Source organism: Megalobrama amblycephala, linkage group LG15 (genome assembly GCF_018812025.1).
Source record: "Megalobrama amblycephala isolate DHTTF-2021 linkage group LG15, ASM1881202v1, whole genome shotgun sequence".
Lineage (NCBI taxonomy): Eukaryota > Metazoa > Chordata > Actinopteri > Cypriniformes > Xenocyprididae > Megalobrama > Megalobrama amblycephala.
The window spans coordinates 30,186,043-30,208,565 of NC_063058.1; the positions used below are offsets into that span (position 1 = coordinate 30,186,043).

At 37.8% G+C, this 22,523-nt stretch overlaps 1 protein-coding gene across 4 annotated transcripts in view; it reads right to left on the reverse strand.

The window, feature by feature from the left end:
- Positions 1 to 52: 52 nt before the first annotated feature.
- The window catches only part of cracr2b (calcium release activated channel regulator 2B), a 30,544-nt gene continuing 8,073 nt past the window's right edge, over positions 53 to 22,523 (reverse strand). For 3 of the 4 annotated variants that reach the window (XM_048157668.1, XM_048157666.1, XM_048157669.1), the window contains exons 2-18: positions 15,355 to 15,587; positions 15,072 to 15,183; positions 12,351 to 12,489; positions 11,987 to 12,133; positions 11,521 to 11,611; positions 9,841 to 9,936; positions 9,571 to 9,758; positions 7,934 to 8,005; positions 7,610 to 7,664; positions 6,328 to 6,407; positions 4,652 to 4,781; positions 4,300 to 4,426; positions 4,129 to 4,210; positions 2,896 to 3,010; positions 707 to 814; positions 548 to 624; positions 53 to 383 (exon numbers count right to left, since the gene is read on the reverse strand). In XM_048157668.1, coding sequence (XP_048013625.1) covers positions 299 to 383; positions 548 to 624; positions 707 to 814; positions 2,896 to 3,010; positions 4,129 to 4,210; positions 4,300 to 4,426; positions 4,652 to 4,781; positions 6,328 to 6,407; positions 7,610 to 7,664; positions 7,934 to 8,005; positions 9,571 to 9,758; positions 9,841 to 9,936; positions 11,521 to 11,611; positions 11,987 to 12,133; positions 12,351 to 12,489; positions 15,072 to 15,183; positions 15,355 to 15,585 — 1,935 coding nt within the window. In that variant the 5' untranslated portion in view covers positions 15,586 to 15,587 and the 3' untranslated portion in view covers positions 53 to 298. The remainder of the gene's footprint in view (positions 384 to 547; positions 625 to 706; positions 815 to 2,895; positions 3,011 to 4,128; positions 4,211 to 4,299; positions 4,427 to 4,651; positions 4,782 to 6,327; positions 6,408 to 7,609; positions 7,665 to 7,933; positions 8,006 to 9,570; positions 9,759 to 9,840; positions 9,937 to 11,520; positions 11,612 to 11,986; positions 12,134 to 12,350; positions 12,490 to 15,071; positions 15,184 to 15,354; positions 15,588 to 22,523) is intronic. The other variant, XM_048157667.1, reaches the window with a different exon arrangement.

The following is a 22,523-nucleotide window of genomic DNA, read 5'->3' on the forward strand; positions in this document are numbered from 1 at the left end:
CATTTGTTGCTCAGTCCCAGAAATTACAACAGAATAACTGTTAGTGTGTGTGTTGGTGTTCCAAAATATGTTAATATCACATTTATTGTCCAAGCCCACAAAATAATACTAATAATTATTATAAAAATACATACATATACAGTTTTAATATTACACTACACATCATTTTGTGTAACAGACTGCTTTATATCTTGATGAAAATGTGTTTTTTTTTAAATTCAGCACATTCAGAGGTAGCTTATGAATATTTATCCGTTGTGAGAGTCCAGTTAATTAATATTCATGAGTGACGCTCAGATTATTTGCAGCAGCGCCCTCTGTTGGCAGAGGCGTCCAGACGGAGCGCAGACTCGCACTGTTTGTCCTGCTGTGAGGCAAGTAACCTGAGACACATAAACAGAATTAAATTATTTTTGTTTTGTCAATTAAATATACCTTTAGGCAATAAATACACAGTGATTTGATTTAATTTTATTTACTGTAGTGGAAAAAGACATGACACTTGTGACCACAGAATTTGAAATAATGCTTTAATCCAGTTTCACACCTGGTTAGGTGGTTCATGGCCTCTTCCACCTGGTGTCCACTCTTAGCACTGCATTCATAAAACTCAGCCTGGTACTGCTGTCGACACAAACCACATCAAAACTCCTTATACAAACACTGACTCAGGCAAATGACTGATGATGAGCGGGTCATTCATCACCTCCGCCAGTCTGCGGCCTTGTGCCCCAGTCACCTCCCGCCTGTCTGTGCTCGTCAGGTCTGTTTTATTGCCTAGCAACATCAGACACGCCCCCTCAGACATCTTTTCCTGCCAGTCACACACACAGAATGATACTTTATCTAATCCCATAAACCAATCACAGAGACATACACAGTCAACATAAACAGATTACAGCACATTCAAAATACATTCTCTTTCTAATTTCACAACGAACCTTAAATCAAAGTTACACACTGACGTGTATGCAAAGCAGCATAAGCAAACCTTTTGCATACAAGTGCTGCTGTAATGTATTACATAACCAGCCCAGGCAATTTATATCTCCACCTGTGAGGGTTTGCCCCAGATTCAAAACACTTTTTTTATTTGACCCATTTGTGAATGCACAATATTGAGCAAAGTAGAATATTCAATGAGAAAATATAATATATTATAATATATATTATATATATATCAGGGCTCAATGCTAAGGATTTTTTCAACTGGCCCGGTTGGGCCAGTGGTTCAAATTTTTACTTGCCCCGCCAAAATTTTCACTGGCCCCACAACAAAAAATGTATGAAAGTAAAAGAAAATGGGCCTATAAAATAAGTATAGTTATTGTTTTTGTTGTCTTTGTTACATTTAACCTCAGTAAATAGGGTTATGACACCAAAAGCTACTAGATTAACTCACTTATATTTTAAATATTGTTAGACAAATAAACAGTAAGTAATAAAATACTAACAAATAATCAAATTACGAGTAATAGCACAAATAAATACAACAGAACAAACATATAAATGAAATAAATGGTGCTTTTCAAGTAGGTTTAAACAGTAGATTTTCAGGTACAGAAATTGTAATCTAATGTATAACTATATAACTATAGAATAGATAAAAATTTATTAAAGTTATTCAGTCAATAGCAGTTACAGATGCATAAAAATGTTTTTAATGTTGAAAATATAAAACATTAAATATTGTTACTTGAAATTATTAAAAAAATGAAGACACTTTAAATGTGAATTTAAACCCGCCAGTAGGTGGCAGCGAATCACTGTTAATGAGCGAATCATTGAGATTCAACCGATTCATTCAAACGGCTGATTCATTCAGGAAGTGTTGCTCAGAGACGCAAAACAATTCTGTGGACTTTGCAACTATTTTCGTTGGCAAAATACAGCAAAACAGATGATTAAATCAACAATTACTATATCATAGACGATATAACACACACCCTACATCACTACTGTCCCATCTACTGTCCCGAGCGTTGTTCACACTGGCCCCAGGCCATCAGGCAGTCCTTATTGTCGAGCCCTGTATATATATATATATATATATATATATAAATAACTGATCACAAAACTCATGGTTCGGATCATCATATTATGGTTTTCGAGTCACGGATCGGATCATTTTTCAGATCAGCAAAAAATAAATAAATAAATTACAAATAAAAATGGGGGGTTTTAAGACAAATGTAACTGCTTTGATACCACAGCACAAACTCCTAACTAATAAAGTTCAAGCATCATTAAAGACAAGTGAACAGTGAATAGAATAGAACAGTTACAAATAAAGTTAGGTCTAGCAGTATTATTCGTGTACACAAATGTGATAATATCAAAATAATTGTAATTACACATAGTGTTCACCGTATAAATTAAATATAGATTAATCATTGTTAAAGTTGTTTAATGACAATTATTTTTAGGCTGCCGTCACTAAAAGCACGGAACTAATGCACGGAGCCAATATGATGAAACACATCCGATTTCTTTCTCATGTTATCTCAACTGTTTAGGTTCACTTAATACTTTATAACCGACTGTATACAAGAATACTTGTCGAGACGGGGATTTTGAGATCATTTTGTGTGTAAGTGTCCGTTCAAACTGAGTCGCGAAACAGAGCTCGATTATGTGTTCGCGCGCATTCTGAAAGGCGCCTCACAGAAAACAACGTGCGATTGCGAAATTTCCCGCTTCTTGCATTTTAACGCTTGAGTGTTTTACATGGGTAAGACTTAGAAACACGTGAAAATAATACACTTTCATTATATAATGGCTAAATGCAGTTAATCCGCGAGTCACATGCGTTCCGAACCGTGGGGCCTGGTTCGTACGGATCAACCGCGATCCCACACACGCAAAAACCTGATTTTTGAATCAAGCTAGCCTCACCTGCACCTGGTCCAACCAATGGCGGACAGCCGTGAACGACGTCTCATGTGTGACATCATACATAGCGATGATTCCATCCGCCCTGCGAAAATACTGCTGCGTGACGCTGTGGAACCTGATGGGGGCGACATGGAGGTAAATAAAGCTTTTTCAAGGGTTCTTTAGGCAGGGTTGCCAGGTCTGCGTAACAAAACCAGACCAATGGCCAATCAAAAACAGCCCAAAAGTAGCCCAGTGACTAAAGCCCAACTGTCAAAACATTAATTGCCACTCTAATTCCTAAAATACATATTTTACAGTCACTGTTGTGCTCTATCTATCTATCTATCTATCTATCTATCTATCTATCTATTATATATGGAGGTTCATATACGCCACATTAAAAAAAAATAATGTTTTGGTAAATCTTTATTATTATTATTAAATCTTTATTATTATAAGTCATAATTACAACATAAAAAGTCTAATGACTACTGAATGAATTACGAATTACGAATACTGAGTTTGGACTTTTTATAATTTTGACTGTTGTAATGATGAAAAATTAATGTCAAAATTATGAGAAAGTCGAAATTATGACATGCAAAGACATTATTATGAGTTTAAAAGTTGACTTATAAAGTCATAATTTTCACTTTTTAACTCATAATTTCGATTTAATTTCTACTTTTTATGTCATGACTGACTCTTTATGTCATAATTTTGAATTTTCATCTCATAATTATGATTTTGAAAGGCATGATTTTTTTATGTGGTGGAAATGAGCTTCCATAGTTCTAAATTTCAAGTTGAAAAATCACTCTATAATATATATATATATATATATATATATATATATATATATATATATATATATATATGTATATATATATATATATATATATATATATATGTGTATATGTGTATATGTGTGTGTGTGTGTGTGTGTTTTATATTAATATTATATATGTTATATATATACTATATAGTAATCATAAACACTATGTTTTCCCAAAGGAACTCAATGGAGCTCAAAAACTTTAAAACAGCTTAATCATTAGTAGAGTATAAAATATTTCAGTCCAGTATATCATTAATGAAATATGTCAACCAATAACCAGTGGTAACATTTGATAAAGGTTTAGCCCAGAACCCTAATCTAAAAAGAAACATTTTAAGTGAGATTCATTTTGCATTGTAGCTTCTTTAAATCACTTTATTTGGTTCTATAAAGCCGTTTCTGGGACATCTGACCTCTCCTGTCCTGCAGTGTCCCACAGCTGCAGAGCGACTGGTGTGGAATCAAGCATCACGCTCCTAACCTGAAAATCCACTCCTGTCAATCAAACATCACGTGACTTGTCAGTACATAAAAGGCTTTAGCATTAAGTGGGAGCATAATTAGGCATAAATCCAGCGTCTCACCCACAGTTGAGGCCATGTTGTTAGGGAAGTGACCGCTGCAGTAGTGATGGATGAACGAGCTCTTTCCCACTGCAGAGTTTCCTAAAAACACCACCTTAAACACACGCTGCGGGTCACACGTTATGCTCTGGAGGAGGAAGAAGACAGAACGTTTTACTGGAAAGTCAAATGCCACATCAAGCAGATTAATATTTGATTTACTGATAAGATCAAGAATTAAGCTCAACTTGTTTTGTTGTGTTTGGAAGTGGCAGAACAGAATCTGCTATCATGCAAATATTCGAGGTTCATCTCACATACACAGAAATAAGCATTTGTGAAATCTCTCTTTACAGTAAACACAAATACGTACTGTAGTTTTCTCTGATTGGCATGTAGTTTCGTCTTCTCTCTGTTCAGCTATAGAGAGTCTCTTTGGACTTGAATCTGTTAGTGTGGTGTCTGAGTCCTCTGCTTCGTCATATGAGGTTTCCATCAGCTGCCTTTAATTAAAATTGATCAAAATTATTTCAATGCGACTAAAGCCCAAAGTATAGTTACATTTTTACGCATACGCAAGTTTATCCACAAGGTGGAACCGTGCCCTGCAGGCGTTGATTCGTCAAAGAAAACCTGCATAAACAGAACAGACCGGAACGCATGCAAGCTACAGCGACAATGGAGGCCTACATAGAGGAGAGATTGCAGCATTGGGAAAAACAAATATGGAAAAATAATTATGGATAATACACTAATCACTAAAGATTGTGACTGAAAATAGCAATTGAAGTGTACATTTGCAATTGAAATTATGGCACATGCACCGATCAGGTATAACATTATGACCACCTTCCTAAAATTGTGTTGGTCCCCCTTTTGCTGCCAAAACAGCCCTGACCCGTCGAGGCATGGACTCCTCTAGACCCATGAAGGTGTGCTGTGGTATCTGACACCAAGATGTTAACAGCAGATCCTTTAAGTCCTGTAAGTTGCGAGTCAGGGCCTCCATGGATCAGACTTGTTTGTTCAGCACATCCCACAGATGCTCCATTGGATTGAGATCTGGGGAATTTGGAGGCCAGGTCAACACCTCAAACTCATTGTTGTGCTCCTCAAACCATTCCTGAACCATTTTTGCTTTGTGGCAGGGCGCATTATCCTGGTGAAAGGAGGGAATACTGTTTCCATGAAAGGGTGTACATGGTCTGCAACAATGCAGGTGGTACATGTCAAAGTAAGGATCCAAGGTTTCCCAGCAGAACATTGCCCAAAGCTTGCCTTCTTCCCATAGTGCATCCTGGTGCCATGTGTTTCCCAGGTATGTGACGCACACGCACCCGGCCATCCATTTGATCTAAAAGAAAACATGATTCATCAGACCAGGCCAACTTCTTCCATTGCTCTGTGGTCCAGTTCTGATGCTTCACAGTTGGCTCTTTCAGCGGTGGACAGGGTTCAGCGTGGGCACCCTGACTGATCTGCGGCTATGCAGCTCCATACGCAACAAACTGTGCACTGTGTATTCTGACACCTTTCTATCAGAACCAGCATTAACTTCTTGAGCAATTTGAGCTACAGTAGCTTGTCTGTTGTATCGGACACACGGGCAAGCCTTCGCTCCCCACTTGCATCAATGAGCCTTGGCCGCCCATGACCCTGTCGCCGGTTCACCGCTGTTCCTTCCTTGGAGCACTTTTGATAGATACTGACCACTGCAGACCGGGAACACCCCACAAGAGCCGCAGTTTTGGAGATGCTCTGACCCAGTCGTCTAGCCATCACAGTTTGGCCCTTGTTAAACTCACTGAAATCTTCACACTTGTCCATTTTTCCTGCTTCTAACACATCAACTTTGAGGACAAAATGTTCACTTGCTGCCTAATATATCCCACCCATTAACAGGTGCTGTGATGAAGAGATAATCAGTGTTATTCACTTCAGCTGTCAGTGGTCATGTTATGCCTGATCGGTGTATATATATATAGCATTATATTTAAATTGTTTGATTAGAGAGTTAAGTGCATTCATATAGCATAGTTAGTAACCCACCTCTTTGCTGATTTCCTTGGTGGGAAATAGTTGCCCAGTATGGATTCCTTCCTCTCCAAAGGGTTCTTCACTTGCGCTGTCTGAGGAACAGTTGATGAGATATGAGAGAATTTTAGCTTCGGTTTTAAATTGAGAATGTAGAATGTTTTGAATGATGTAAGAAAAATCAACTAAAAATATTAGTCTCCCAGACTAGAGCCAAGTAATTAATGCAAAAATGGGTTCAGGTATGGTGCTTGTTTAAGTATTTTTTTAATAAAAGAAAATCTGTTTAAAAGAAAGTCCATTGTTTGACATTGGTCGGCAATGGTTGTGAAATAACAGCACTCGTGTGTATGTGTATGAATGTAAATCACCCAGAATAATGACAAGAATCAAGACAAATAAACATTTTTATTGTTCACCGTCATGATGATTGATAACATATCCATTTTGTTCAACTTAATAAATCTACATTTTGTTCTTTTTGTGTCAATCAGAGACCAAACACATAAACTGTCATTGGACAGAACTGCTCATTTCAAAAGAAACTACCAAATGAAACTGTATTAAATGACAAATATGAAATACAATAAAAGTTAATGAGGTAAAGTGCCCTGTTTCAAGGCCCTGAAATTTAAATGGTAAATTAAGTGTTATTTATGCTCCCTTTCTATTTTTTGACTTTCTTTGTAAAAAAAAGAAAAAAGGGGGCATTAAGAAAAGAAAAAAAGGGGGCATTAAGGCTCTTCTGAAGCAGAAATTAACCATGCGGAAGGTTCTTTTGGAATCACACTTGTTTCTGTAACAGACCAAACAAGAAACAATCTTTCTCGAAATGTGAGCCGTTTCATTGGAGAATTGGCTAAATTCCATATTCACAGCCTCAAATGTTCCACAAGAGGTCTTCTCGGAGTCGTATGCGGTGTGACGCGTTAATCCGCACAAAGTTTCCTTCAAGTCATTTGTTGTTGTTCCTCTAAGAGGTTGATGAATGGAACAGGCTCTCCCGAGAATAACATGAACAGAGCTGCACCTGGAAAATGTGAATATTCCAGAAGAGGGTGTGGCCGGCATCATCCGGAAGCTTTCGAATTCCTGAGGGAACATGGGCTCATGGAAACCCAGAGAAATACATCCAGCTGAATGGATCCATTCACATTTTAGCTGCACGTGGGTAATGTTACATGCACATAAGGCAGGGTTAATACGGGTAAAAAGAACGCGCCCACGGCGAGAAGGCGTGCACACAGCGGCATGGTGGGTAATGGGTGGGGGACGTGAAGGGGTGTTTTTGACTAACCATCTTCTGTGTCTGATGGGCATCTTTATCATCCCGAAGACGCTTGTTCATGTCCCTAAATAAAAGAGAGAGTGAGAATAAGTTACATTTTTACTCAGAGGACTTTTACAGCCTCGGAATGTAGATAACAAATGTTATCAATAAAATGGACTAATGACTGATCAACCATCCTAAACCTGCATCTGTTCGTTTTGTGTTTTGATTGGTCAATTCTTATGGCCTTATCTTTCAGATAAAAAAAATTCGCACACGCCTACACTTGAACACTTGAACTCATCACGCTGCACACTAAAAGGTGATACCAGGTCAGTCTGCTCGTCCTACCTGAGCAGGTCCAGCTGTCTTATGAGGCTTTCCCGTTCCTTCTGCATGTTTCGGGACACTTTCAGGACTTCTCTGTAGTGACAGAGAATCAAACAGTGAGACATGAAAAATACACAAGGGTATCAGCAGGAAATAGCAGATTATGTTTGTTTGAAACCCCATTGCAACTGTTAAAATTTCCCAAGGATCAGCATTCTCCCATAAAAGTGATTGGGCAGACTAAACGGTAAGTCGTAGAGACTTGAAACTTTGAGGACTGGTAGTACTCACATCATCTACAATGTCAACAAGGCACGTCCCGATCGGCCTGACAGGGGCGCTTCAGCGGTCAAAAGTACGAAATGGCTCAAAACTCCTAAACCATTAGGCCAAGGCTGGAATCCTTGGCTCAAGATGGACAAGATGCATGTGTCCGAAATTTTCAGGTATTTTGGATTTTTTGAAAAACCTACTTTTGCAAACTAGTCCTAGGTTTTTGACCGGATTGGAAACAAACCAGTGCGGCGAGATTCTCTGGAGTCTGATTGTTAATAGTTATCAAAAAAAAAAGTTGAAATTCCGATTCATGGTCACTAGGGGCCGCCAAAACCTTTGAAGTGGGTGGAGCCACTTTTACTAAAATGGCTATAACTCGTGAACGAAATGAGATATTTTCACCAAACTTAGTACACCTATGTAAGAGCTCATTCTGTGGTTGTGTGATAAAGGACATGGCGACTGGCCACTTGATGGCGCTATAACAGGAAAAAACATGAAAACAGCTATAACTACTTCACCATTAGTCCGATTGACTTGAAAATTGGCATGCAGTGTCTTTGTCCGAGGTGCCATGACTGTCTATGAGGACATTGACGCATCTCAAAAACATGTCAGCCATTAGCCACTGAAGTTTGAGCAACTATCAGACAAGGTTAATGAAAGCCGATTGGAACGAAACTCACTGGGCCTGTTTGACTCACGGCCCTTGAGGCCTGTGAGAAATTTGAAAGAAATTGGCCACTGGAGGTGCCTTCATGTTTTTCACATGCACAAAGGGTTGTGTATTCCACGATTTTTCACACACATTCGCACCACATGGTAGATCTCTTTATTCTGAGCAACTTTGCCTCTAGGACCGCCGCTGCCCACCCAATCATTTGTTAAATATTGGAAATTATTTTAAAAAAAAAACTTTGGTGAACTAGTCATAGGTTTTTGGCTCAACCTTGATAACTGTTAAAAAGCTTTATAAACCATAAATTTCCTATGGTAAATTGGCTGTATTTGGTGTAAATGGTCTAGTCCATCTATGATCGAGATGGGTACTGGCTTGCTAAATTAAACATTATACCTTTTTACACACGTGCTTAAAGGGCTCAAAGCGCTTGAACCCTGATAATTGCTGCTCGCAGCTATATTTATTATTACACTCTTAAAACAAAAGGTTCTTTATAGTGGAAAAAGGATCCTTAGATTCTTAAAATGTTCTTTATACTAAGTTCTTTTTAGAATGTTCACTGAAAGGTTCTTTGGGGAACCAAAAATGGTTCTTCTATGGCATCACCGCAAATAAAAAACCCTTAAGAGTGTAGTAGTAGTAGTAGTAATAATGCAAACAGTGCATTTTCATACAGTAAGTAACACTCGTTAAAAGCCACCTCTCTTTGCCCCTCTGCTGTTGTTTGATGGTGTTCTGTAGTTGTTGCAGTTGGCTCAGAGCGTGCTGAAGCTCCTCTCGGCTCTGGTCAAGTTGATCCTGCAGTTGCTGGTTGATGTTGTGCAGTCGGCGGTTCTCCCCACGAGCGCCAGCCTGATCACTGCTCAGAGTGTTGATCCTGCTCTCCAACTACACACACAGGTAGGTTGAGATAAACCTCCAGCAGGTTTAATAAATCAAACATATTGGCGAGTGAATGAGGAGTCTGTACCTCTCTCTGTTTGGTGAGTGTGAACTCAAGTTCTTGTTCTCGCGTCCTCAGTTCCTGTAGTAACTGCTCTTTCTTGTCTCCCTGCCTCATGCTGTCCTTCATCACAGAACAGACCAACATCACCACCATCATCCTCATCACATCACCAAAATCACATTATCATCATCAATATTGTTATTACCGTCATAACTGCCCTTTATGAATATCATTATTACATTGCCATCAGCATTACTTCGTCACCTTCTTTATAACCATCACCATGACCAATATAATCATCACCATCACATCAATGTTATCATAAAAATCACCATGAACAATACAATAAATCACCATGATAATCACAATCATCAATATTACTATCACTGTCATCAGTCACCATTACAATCATAATCACCATGAACTAACTATAAGATTATCAACATCATAATCACCAGAAACAATACTATTATCACCATCATTATCATAATCACCAGAAACAATATCATAACAAAACCATCATCAATATCATTATAATAATCTGCATCATTAATACCACCATAACTGTCATTACCATTACTATCATAATCACCACGAACAATATGATTACCAACATCATAAGAACCATGAACATTATGATCCCCATCATTGCAATCATAATCAACATCATTATATTAATCACCATTACCATTATTATCATAATCACCATGAACAATGATTACAACATCATAAGCACTATGAACATTATCTCCATCATAACAATCATAATCAATATCATTATAATTATCACTATTACCATTATTATCATAATCACCATGAACAATATGATTACCTACACAGTAAAATCCCCAGAGTTAAATCAACTCTGCTCAGAGTACATATGGTCCCTCTCTAAATAGTGTTAAAGTAACACTGAAGCAGAGTTATTAAACAATTAATAAGGCTGTGACTGAAATCAGTTGTAGTTCTTGTGTTTTTTCTTATTTCTTCAGTGATTCTGCTTGTTAACAGCAGGTGTTCATCACTAATGCACAATCATCATTTAATTATTTGTTTAATTATCTCATTAACTTCAACTCTGCTTCAGTGTTATTTTAACACGATTTAGGGAGGGGCCATATGTACTCTGAGCAGAGTTGATTTAATTCTGGAAATTTTGCTGTGTATGAACATTATCTCCATCATAACAATCATAATCAATATCATTATAATTATCACCATCACCATTATCATAATCACCATGAACAATATGATTACCAGTATCATAAGCACCAAGAACATTATCTCCATCATAACAATCATACTCCATATCATTATAAGAATCACCATCCCCATTATTATCATAATCACCATGAACAATATTACCAACATCATAAGCACCATGAACAATATTATCTTCATCATAACAATCATAATCAATATCATTATAATAATCTCCATTACCATTATTATCCTAATCATGAACATCATGATTACCAACATCATTAGCACCAAGAACATTATTATCTCCATCATAATCAAATCAGTATCATTATAATAATCACCATCATCAATACCACCATTATTATCATCAGAAACACCATGGACAATATTTCCTCTAATATTATTGTTCTCTAAATAAAATAACCACAGTTCTCATGCCAAATGTATGTCACACAGCTTAAACCTGTACTTCATATTTATACTGTGTGTGTGCGTATTTACCAGAGCTTGTCGTTTCTCTCTCTCTTCTTTTAACTGAGTCTCCATGTCTTCATACATGGACCGAACCACTCTGTCATGATCCTCCTCTCTCCTGCAGGACATTTAAACACTCAGAACACTTCCTTTACCTCAAGACAGATAATGGACGTGTTTAATTTACAAAAAGGCATCTGAAATCGCATACTTCCCTACTATAAAAACAAGTACGTGACAAAAGAAGTATGTCTGAATTTACAGTGGGTGACCTACTACTTCCAGCAAAATTCTGAAGTATGCATGTGATGGACACTTTAGTGTCACATGACAACATGGCGGATATAGTACGTCGAGATTACATTCATACTATAGAGAACGTACATTTTTAGCGGTCACAGAGTAATTACTTATTCACCTACTCAAGAGAGTATGCAATTTCAGATGCAGATGAAGAGTGCAATGGGGTCCAAGGACCCGAATGAGGGCTGACCTGCGCAATGCCTGCTCTAAATTGTCTCTCTCTTTGAGTGCGTCCTGAAGATGAGAGACAGTGTAGGACAGAACCTCCTCCAAAACACCCAGCAGCTCAGGTTTGTCTCTCTGGAGCTCACTCCACAGAGTACACAACTCCCACTGACTAACACAACAGCAAAATCAAATCTTTAAAACAACTAAAAGCTAAACATCAGACTTTCGGTTGGTGTAGATTGAAAGCCCAGAGACCTTAACCCAAATGTGAACAATAAATACATTTTTCAAGCTAGTATTGATTTAAACATCAAACATACAAGTAAAGTTTACTCGTTATCTTATCTGTTACACGGTAGTGACCACAGCTGTGTGTATTTACTCACTCTTTGAAGAGTTTATCAGCTCCCAGCTCCATGAGGATGTGTGTGAATCGGATCTCTGCCGGCTCTACCTGCTCCTCCCCGACTATCTGTCCTTCTCCGCTCCTCGTTCTCTCCTCCGGCCCGCAACCAACAAGCTCTCCTTATTTAGAGATTTTAATTAAAGGGTTAGTTCACCCAAAAATGAAAGTTATGTCATTAATGACTCACCCTCATGTCGTTCCAAACCTGTAAGACCTCCGTTCATCTTCAGAACACAGTTTAAGATATTTTAGATTTAGTCCGAGAGCTTTCTGTCCCTCCATTGAAAATGTATGTATGGTAGACTGTCCATGTCCAGAAAGGTAATAAATACATCATCAAAGTAGTCCATGTGACATCAGTGGGTTAGTTAGAAGTTTTTGAAGCATCGAAAATACATTTTGGTCCAAAAATAACAAAAACTACGACTTTATTCAGCATTGTATTCTCTTTCGGGTCTGTGTATATCTGCTTTCAATCCACAGTGACGCTGCTTCTTCTTCTTGTACGGCGGTTGGCATCCAGCTTATTGGTGCATTACCGCCCCCTTCTGCTCCGGACAGTGACGCTGCTGATGTAAGACGCTGCTGACGTGTTATCCGGTGCGCCAGAGCTTCGTTTACAGTCTGAGGGAGACGCACGCTGTATTCAAGCTATTCTACATTGTTTGTATTTTGGTATTGCTATATTTTTTAAAATGGTGCGTAGGTGTGCATGTCGTGGATGTCCTAATCGCGTCATTGTCTGGAGCAGAAGGGGGCGGTAATGCATCAATAAGCTGGATGCCAACCGCCGTAGAAGAAGAAGTGTGGATATACACAGACCCGGAAGAGAAGACAATGCTGAATAAAGTCGTAGTTTTTGTTATTTTTGGACCAAAATGTATTTTTGATGCTTCAAAAACTTCTAACTAACCCACTGATGTCACATGGACTACTTTGATGGTGTTTTTATTACCTTTCTGGACATGGACAGTCTACCGTACATACATTTTCAATGGAGGGACAGAAAGCTCTCGGACTAAATCTAAAATATCTTAAACTGTGTTCTGAAGATGAACGGAGGTCTTACGGGTTTGGAACGACATGAGGGTGAGTCATTAATGACATAATTTACATTTTTGGGTGAACTAACCCTTTAAGGCAGTGGTCACCAACCTTTTTAAGCCCAAGATCCCTGACCTCGACCTTTTCGAAAGACAAGATCTACTTGATAGAAAAAGACAGCCCAGATTGTATTTAGTATTTTTTTCGTGGTCAATGTAGATTCTGATTTATTTATTTATTTTTACAAGCAAATTGGCCGATTTTGATACTGGTTGGAGATATTTATTATTAATATTATTATAATAAACAAAAATACATAGCCATTTCAAATTAGAGGGAACCACTGCTTTTTAATCACAATCCAAACAAAGATGCTACGCACGTTGAGCAGTTGTTTTTTTTATTTGAATTAGATTTAATTTCAAGATTTAAAGCAAAAACAGTACGGTCTGACTTTATCTTTGTGAAATTATAAATGCTACACACAAAAAAAGCATGAAACAAAAACAGCAGGCTGAATGAGACGCAGATTCACTCTCTGACAGCAGGTGGCGCTTATGGAGCAGCAGTGATACAGCGTTTCCTTGGTTACCGCTGTAAACAAAGCTGAAATGCGCTAATAATTAGATACTTTATTCGGAGGTAAGAGGAAAATAAAATGCCATTGCCATCGAAATCTTCCTGAAGACTGATCTCCTTTTAGAGATGAATTCATAATCCCTCACCTCCAATTCAATATTTATATTTTCTTCCTATATTTCGAGCATCGTGAACAGTGAGCTGCTCTGCCTGCTACAGGATTTTCTCCTCTTCGCGTCCGTCTTCAGCGTCTCTGGCTTCTTGTTAACGGCCGTTTACAGGCTCAGACATAATGTGGGCTATTTACCTTTATCTGTCTGCCCCAGTAGCTCCAGAAAATAACATAAAAATAAATACAAAAATACAGTACAAAGACTGGAGACATGTAATGTATTTTGTACTCATATTTATGTTATTTTCGCGAGCTACTGGAACAGTGATAAAGATCGACCGGTCGATCGCGATCGACGGGTTGGCGACCACTGCTTTAAGGCATATATCTTAATGCATACTACACATAGTATACTATACTGCATACTACTTTTTAAAAATAGAATGCAAAATGGTATGTAATATGTAATGAAACATTTCAACATGTGAAATTGGTGTTGCATGTTTAATTTTTATTGTGAACTAAAACTAAATAAAAAATGTTAGTAATTTAAAAAAAGCTGAAATAAAAGAAATTTTAAATATTAGATGAAAAACTTGAAACATGTTGCCTTTACTACTAGCTGAAATAAAGTTGAAGCTCAAGATTACTAAAAAAATGAAAATGTATATTTTTATTAGTTTATACGCATATATATATATAAACTATATATAAATATATATAGTATATTTAACATTTTAATATTTTATTTTAAGAAATAGAATAATAGAAATAATATAAAAAATGTATAAATGATTAAAAAAATAAAATAATTTTAAAATAATTTATTTTAAAATAATAATTTATTTAAAATAAGTGTTTAAATAATATATATATATATATATATATATATATATATACACACACACTTTATAAAAAAATAAATGCACTTTTTAAAAAAATATTTTAATAGTCATGCACACTAACCTAGGCCCGTGTGGAACTCGAGGGGTGTAAGGTAACCATTTTTGTCTCTGTCCAAACTCTCAAACACTGATTCCAACTGCTCAGGAGACAGAGGAAGCTCTTGCTGTAGCCACTGGTGGATTTAAACATGATTAGACACATTAAACAGAGTTAAGAGCACTTAAAAGCATTATCAAAATGGTCACTGATATATCGTACATCCCTACTAAAACTTAGTACAGCTTTGGAGCTATTAAAGGAATCATATAACGTCGATTAACGCCACCACCCTGTCCTGTCTCACCTGCATGTCTCTCTTCGTGATGAATCCCTTCCTCTCTTTATCACAGAGCTCAAAGAGCTCTTTAGCTTTGCTCATTCTGTCCTGCCTGTCTGAGCCAGGAGAGGGCGCTTCGCTGGACGACTGTAACCTCGACTTTCGACCCGGCAAGGGGCTCCGCAGTCTGGATCTGGGGGACATCTGACCGCTGCCCGTCCCCTCCAACACCTCACCGTCCTTCAGCCAGCTGGACATGACTGCAGAAAGAGACAGAAAGCTTTCTTTAGTTTGTAATGTTGCTGTTTGAGCATGAGAAGTCCCAAAGCACAAGGTCTCTCCAGCAGGAGTTATTCTCTATATCAGTGTCACTGTTTCTGAACTCTTGCATACTAGTTTTCTTCCAGGAACGAACACGTCACAATGTTCCTCATTTACATAATCCCCGCCCGTGGGGAATAAAGGGGAGGGGCCTGGTTGAGTTAGTTAGTAGTGTGTTGAAACTGCCGGTTATGGTAAGGGGCGGGACAATTCACAAACACGCTTGACCAATCATAACACACTGATCCAGCCGACCAATCAGAGCACATTGTGCTTTTCAGAAGGAGGGGCTTCATAGAGACGGGAACTAAACAGAGTGTTACTGACAGACTGGGAAGAGAGGAGCTGGATATGGAGAATATGAGGAAAATATTTAGAAAAAGGGCTTTATATGATAAGGAGCTTGTAAGAAATGTTGCTAACATGGTCAAACAATGATAAAAAAACAATCTTATCTCATAGTTCTTGTCCTAATCAGCCACGAGCATGACGAGTAACATAAAACAAGACATTTTGTTGGTTGCTTAGTCTCTATTTTTGTTCTGTCATGTCCACAGTGAAATCTCATTAGTCCAAAATCCTCCTCCAAATACCTGTACAGTAGACATACAAACTATAAAAAATATAAAAAATGTTCTAAATATTGATTTTCATCTTTAATAAGGATGGAAAAAATACTTTATGCTAGAAATGTGTTGTTTTGCAGCTGGTTAGAACATTAACATTGCATTCAGCTAATGTTGCATTATAATTATTGCACTTTAAACAGCGATTTGGTCTGAGGTTAAATGCTGACTTTAGTTAATCAGTTTTTATTAGTGGAATATGCTGAAGGTGGCTGAAATATTCTAACATATCCTCAAATAAATATTAACCAGGATGTTAAACAGTCCTTCAAACAGGTGCCATGCTACTTTCTGACCTGAGACGCTCAATGCTGTATAGCACACGCCATATCTAAATGACATCTGTGTTTGTCTGATATTATGCAGCAGTTGCGATCACATGGATGGTTTTGTGATTTGGGAGCTAAAGAAAACACAACTCCTCCCTCAGTAAATGTCCAGGCTGCCTGAGTGACCTGCTCTACATTTCTAAGAGCTGGGAAATTCACAGGATATAGGCTGAAAACTGATACCACTGCTGACAGAATCAGTTATTTTAATATTATTTATATACTATTATAATATGTATTCATATTATTAACATAACATATATCTAGTTCAGTCATGAAACTCTAAAGCCTGAGGCTGATCAGTCCTTTACATGCAATTTGCAAGCAATCACATCATTACCGCATGGCACAAGCTGATTGGCCTCTGCTGAACCTGCAGCCAATGAGATTGCTTGCTCAATATTTAAAGGGATAGTTCACCCAAAAATGAAAATTCTGTCATCATTTATTCACCCTCAAGTTGTTCCAAACCTGTATGAATTTCTTTCTTCTGCTTAACACAAAAGAAGAATGGGCCCAACTGACTTCCATAGTATGAAAGAAACCCCAAAGAAATTCATACAGGTTTGAAACAACTTGAGGGTGAGTAAATGATGACAGAATTTTCATTTTTAGGTGAACAAACCCTTTAAATAGTCTGGTTCAGTGTTTGCAGTAAGCTGCAGTGCGCTATCAGAGTTCCTCTGAACCCCTCCACCTCCCCAGCACCACCTGCCTAGATCTGCTACGGGATTTATGTATGTCTATTTATGCAGCAGCAGCAGCATTGCTTACATACTCACAGCAGCGTTTCTGTGTATCTGTTGGCAGTAGCAAGTCCATACTTGCTCTGCAGCAGCAGCAATGATCAGCAGCAGAGTAGCAGATCTAGTCCGCTAAGACCAAATACATTAAAGGAACGCTCCACTTTTTTTGAAAATAGGCTCATTTTCCAACTCCCGTAGAGTTAAACAGTTGAGTTTTACCGTTTTCGAATCCATTCAGCCGATCTCCAGGTCTGCCGGTACCACTTTTAGCATAGCTTAGCATAGTTTATTGAATCTGATTGGTCATTTTTGAGCGAGATGCTAATGGTCTAAAGAGTTTCGATATTTTTCCTATTTAAAATTTGACTCTTCTGTAGTTACATCATGTACTAAGACCGACGGAAAATGAAAAGTTGTGATTTTCTAGGCCGATATGGCTAGGAACTATACTCTCATTCCAGCGTAATAATCAAGGAACTTTGCTGCCGTACCATGGGTGCAGCAGGCGCAATGATATTACGCAGCGTCTCTCACAAATGTCTCCGTGGTTGCAAGGCAAGCTCCCTGTGCAAGCAGGGGGTCACAGGCGGTGTGTAATATCATTGCACCTGCTGCACTCATGGTACGGCAGCAAAGTTCCTTGATTATTACGCCGGAATGAGAGTATAGTTCCTAGCAAAGTCCCTTTAAGACAAGTCATTTCACTCGGCGGCCATCTTTGAAACGCCTCTTGGGCATCCTGGGCATCATGCAATCTCTTTGAATGGGGAAACATCAAATTCTCCAAAACTGTTCGCCAACCTTACGATTAAATTTCATATTTGAAATCACCAATGAAATCTAACAACAACCGGCTCATAAATTTAGTTTCTAAACGCTCGAATCATGACAAAAAAATTTATTTTTCAGGCTGGATCAAGCTAATGCGCATGCGCAGACCTAAATGTCTGACTGTTTCTATAGAAACCGGTGATTCTAACAGCGGCTGAACTGACGCAATGCCTTTACCAGTCGGCGATTGGCTCTTATTTAGAAGGCGGGACTTATTCCGCCATATTGCGCGTTACACTTTCTCCCATTCAAAACAATACGAGTGACACGTCTTGTGTTATTCTACAGTCTTTGTTTCTAGCCATATCGGCCTAGAAAATCACAACTTTTCATTTTCCGTCGGTCTTAGTACACGATGTAACTACAGAAGAGTCAAGTTTTAAATAGGAAAAATATCGAAACTCTTTGGTTATTTTTGAGCAAGATGCTAACGGTCTAATCAGATTCAATGAACTATGCTAAGCTATGCTAAAAGTGGTACCGCCAGACCCGGAGATCGGCTGAATGGATTCGAAAACGATAAAACTCAACTGTTTAACTCTAGGAGAGTTAGAAAATGAGCCTATTTTCAAAAAAAGTGGAGCGTTCCTTTAACATTGCCATATTCAATAACACGCTAAATCTATTCCAAGAGTTGTCATTTTTGAAAAACACACAAACGCACACACACACACAGTGGTTTCCATGTTTTATGGGGAAATTTCATAGACGTAATGAATTTTATACTGTATAAACTGTATATTCTATCACCTAACCCTACCCATCACAGAAAACTTTCTGCTTTTTTAGATTTTCAAAACACTTAATTCAGTACAGTATGATTTAGCTGTTTTCCTCATGGGGACCAAAGAAATGTCCCCATAAGGTCAAAATTTACTGGTATTACTATACTTTTTGGAACATTTGGTCCCCATAGGGAATAATAGGTACCCACACACACACTGATAACACATTTACACAACATGGTAATTCAAGAATCAGTTAATATAAGATAGAAGAAACAGTTAGACAATCAGTTAATTGGCATATTGGCTGATATATTATCCTGTCACTCATTATCTATTGACCTGGATGTTGGTAGACTTCAAAACGGACACATTTGTGTTTATCAAAGATAATCTAATAATCTCAAAATGGCCCCTTAATTAATCCCCCTGCTTCGATGATAGGCCACAACTGTTACATAATCAGCAGGCTGGTGGGAAACATTGCAGAAACAAAGCACATGGGAATTTCACATGGATATACGGACGTGGCATTAAGATTTAAGCTTAGGACACTCCCTCTCATGCCATGAACAAATACGTCCACCTGCTACCGATGGTCATTCTCAAATTACAATAAACATGTAGAAATCAAGTAACTCTCCAAACAAGCCACAATTTCATTTCTCTCTCCAGGATGTGCACTGTAAAACAGGATGAAGTCATGTGACATGACTGTGAGAGGGAGTGTGTGAAAACAAAGTAAGATGCAAATAAAGACTTTAGCTCAGTTTACATAGACAGAGCTATTACTCACAATCACGAGTTTATGATTCCCATGCGGATGAGGTCAGGACGCAGAGGAAATACCTCCAGACTAAATGACCACAGGTCGTATGCAACATGGAATATTTGCCTAATGAATTAATGGATTGGGTTGTGGTTGGAACAATAGCTCAGAGCGATGATGAGTGATTTGAATCAGTGATATCTAGGAAGCCATATATGCACAGATCATATAAAACTGGCAAGAAGATAAAACAGGACACAATCACAAGGGCCCCAACAGTTTTCATGCAGTTACTTGAAGGAACATTTTGGTTGAACCTTATTTAGGTACAACATACAATATATAGATGGCCCCGATTTTAAATGAAACGCATTATTCAATGTGTTGATGTAATTTCAACTGAAACAGGAGGACAGGGCGGGACATATTGAAGAGCTCCTCCCCTTTAAAAAAATAGCCAATAGCGTTTCATTATCACAGCTCAGCCAGAGCCATTAAAATTTAAAATGTCATTCTAATATCTAACCATTTATCTTCCTAATCTCCTCCATATTGCTCTTAAAATAAAGCATTCTGTGCAGAATTCAAATGGGTCCGATATGTTTTATAGTCTGCGCCGACTCGTGCATATGATAAAAGACAATAGAATAACACAAGACAGGTCACTCGTATTGTTTTGAATGGGAGAAAGTGCAATGCGCAATATGGCGCCAATCGCCGATTGGTAAAGTCATCGTGTCACTGCAGCGGCCATTAGAAGCTCCGGTTCCTATAGAAACAGTCAGACTTGCACCTCCGAAACAAAGAGTATAGAACCCAAGAGGCGACATTATGGGTAAAATACTAACTGGACCATAGAATCCTTCACATCTTACACACCCAAAATCGGTGAATTTCACTGCCAAATCAGAAGCGCAATAGAACAGTTTTTTAAATTAAGTCACCAGCAACTTGTACGGCTCCTACAGTAAATGTTGTATTGTCTTATATATGTTTTATTTTACCAGTTGTGGAATCCAACCATTCAACCATCTGAGGTAAGGTCTTCTTTATTGAGTATTTCCATTTTATGCAACTTTACACATTTATTAATAGTAAATTAATAATTAATAAATTTAAGATCATCATGTTTGCAGCAAACAATATATTTTAGACCTAGTGGAGTAATAGTAATGGTCTGAATTGAAATAGGCTATATTACGGAAGAGGATTAGGACCAAGCAACCATCTCGAGATTAAAGTTGTTAAATTTTGAGAAAAAAACTCGTTAAATTCCGAGAAAAAGTCGAAATAAAATGTTGAGAATAAACTCATTAAATTATGAGAATAAAGTCATTAAATTACGAGAAAAAAGTCGTTAAATTATGAGAACAAATCCGTAATTTAACGACTTTTTTCTCATAATTTAATGACTTTATTCTCAACATTTTATCTCGACTTTTTTCTTGAAATTTAACGACATTTTTCTTATCATTTAACGAATTTGTTCTCAACATTTTATTTCGACTTTTTTCTCGAAATTTAACATGATTTTTTCCAAAATTTAACAACTTTAATCTCGAGATGGTTTTATTTTTTTTATTATTGCTTGGCCCTAATCCTCTTCCATACTATATTGTTTTTTTTAATGGATCACGCTACAAACATAATGATCTTATAATACATGATGCATAACTGTGTCCGTTATCCCATAATTCACACTTTTGGACACTTTTGCTTTAACGGACATTAGACAACACTGCAAAATCAAGCTGTTATATTCATAAATTTATTGTTTATTGTATTTATTTAATTTCATATGTTGATAATAATTCAGTGTTTATAAGCCTTTTAAAGAATTTTAACCCAAACTGACTGGGTTTCTAGAGAGCAAAGGTTTTGCGAAAAAAGTGGAAGACTTAAAGGGGCACTATGTAGGAATGAAACCCAGTGTTCAAAATAGGTACTGCAGTCCAAATTCTAAATATCGTTTGGCCCGCCCCCTCGTTCAAAGACGCGGGTTGCCAGCAACAATAGGGAGCGCAACTGACAATGAAAGCTGAGGAGACTTAAACATTGTACGCTGATGAGTTGATTTATCCGTTTTAATATGCTGTCGTTCATAGAGATATTTAGAATGATGCAGAGGCTTTTTAGGTCAAGTAGAATCTGCAATTCTCTGACCCAGTTTGTTTGCTGGTTTCCATGGTTGCAATACGCAGTGTTTTCCGCCAACTGGCAACCTGTGATGTCGAAATACTATTGGATAAACTGGCAGCACATGGTTTCATACCGACCAGAACAAAGACAGACATTCCGACACGGAACGCACATTTCAAAGTAGAATATCTGGTTGTAGCATTGTTTTTCTGAGAAACAAGTAGGTGAACTTAGCATGTTTCCTAAATATCTGCAAACATATCGGGGTATTTTTATGCTTTATTAAAGTAAAAATCTTACATAGAGCCCCTTTAAACACAAAGTGTGTAAAATAAACTAAAAAGGATTTGATGATCACTAGTGATAGTATTTTATTCTGTGTTGTCATCATTCAGGTTGGATTTCAGCTTTAATGTACGTTTTTTTTAACAAAGCAGCTGATATTGCCATAGAAACTAGTGGACTGCCGAATCGCTTTCACCCCAAAATGGTGGAAACGCAGGGCTGCTGCTGGGCGCCGGTGTTGCAATGGAACGTTCTATTGACTGTCGCTTCTTGTTAGTGTATGTTCTTTGACTGCAGTAAACTGTGCGCGCGCTGCGGCGGTTCACGTGACACTAACGCGAAAACGGACTTCGTTCGCCTCAATGGAAACATATTTACACTGTTTGAATCGTTCCCTATATAGTGCACCATGTGCCATTCACCAT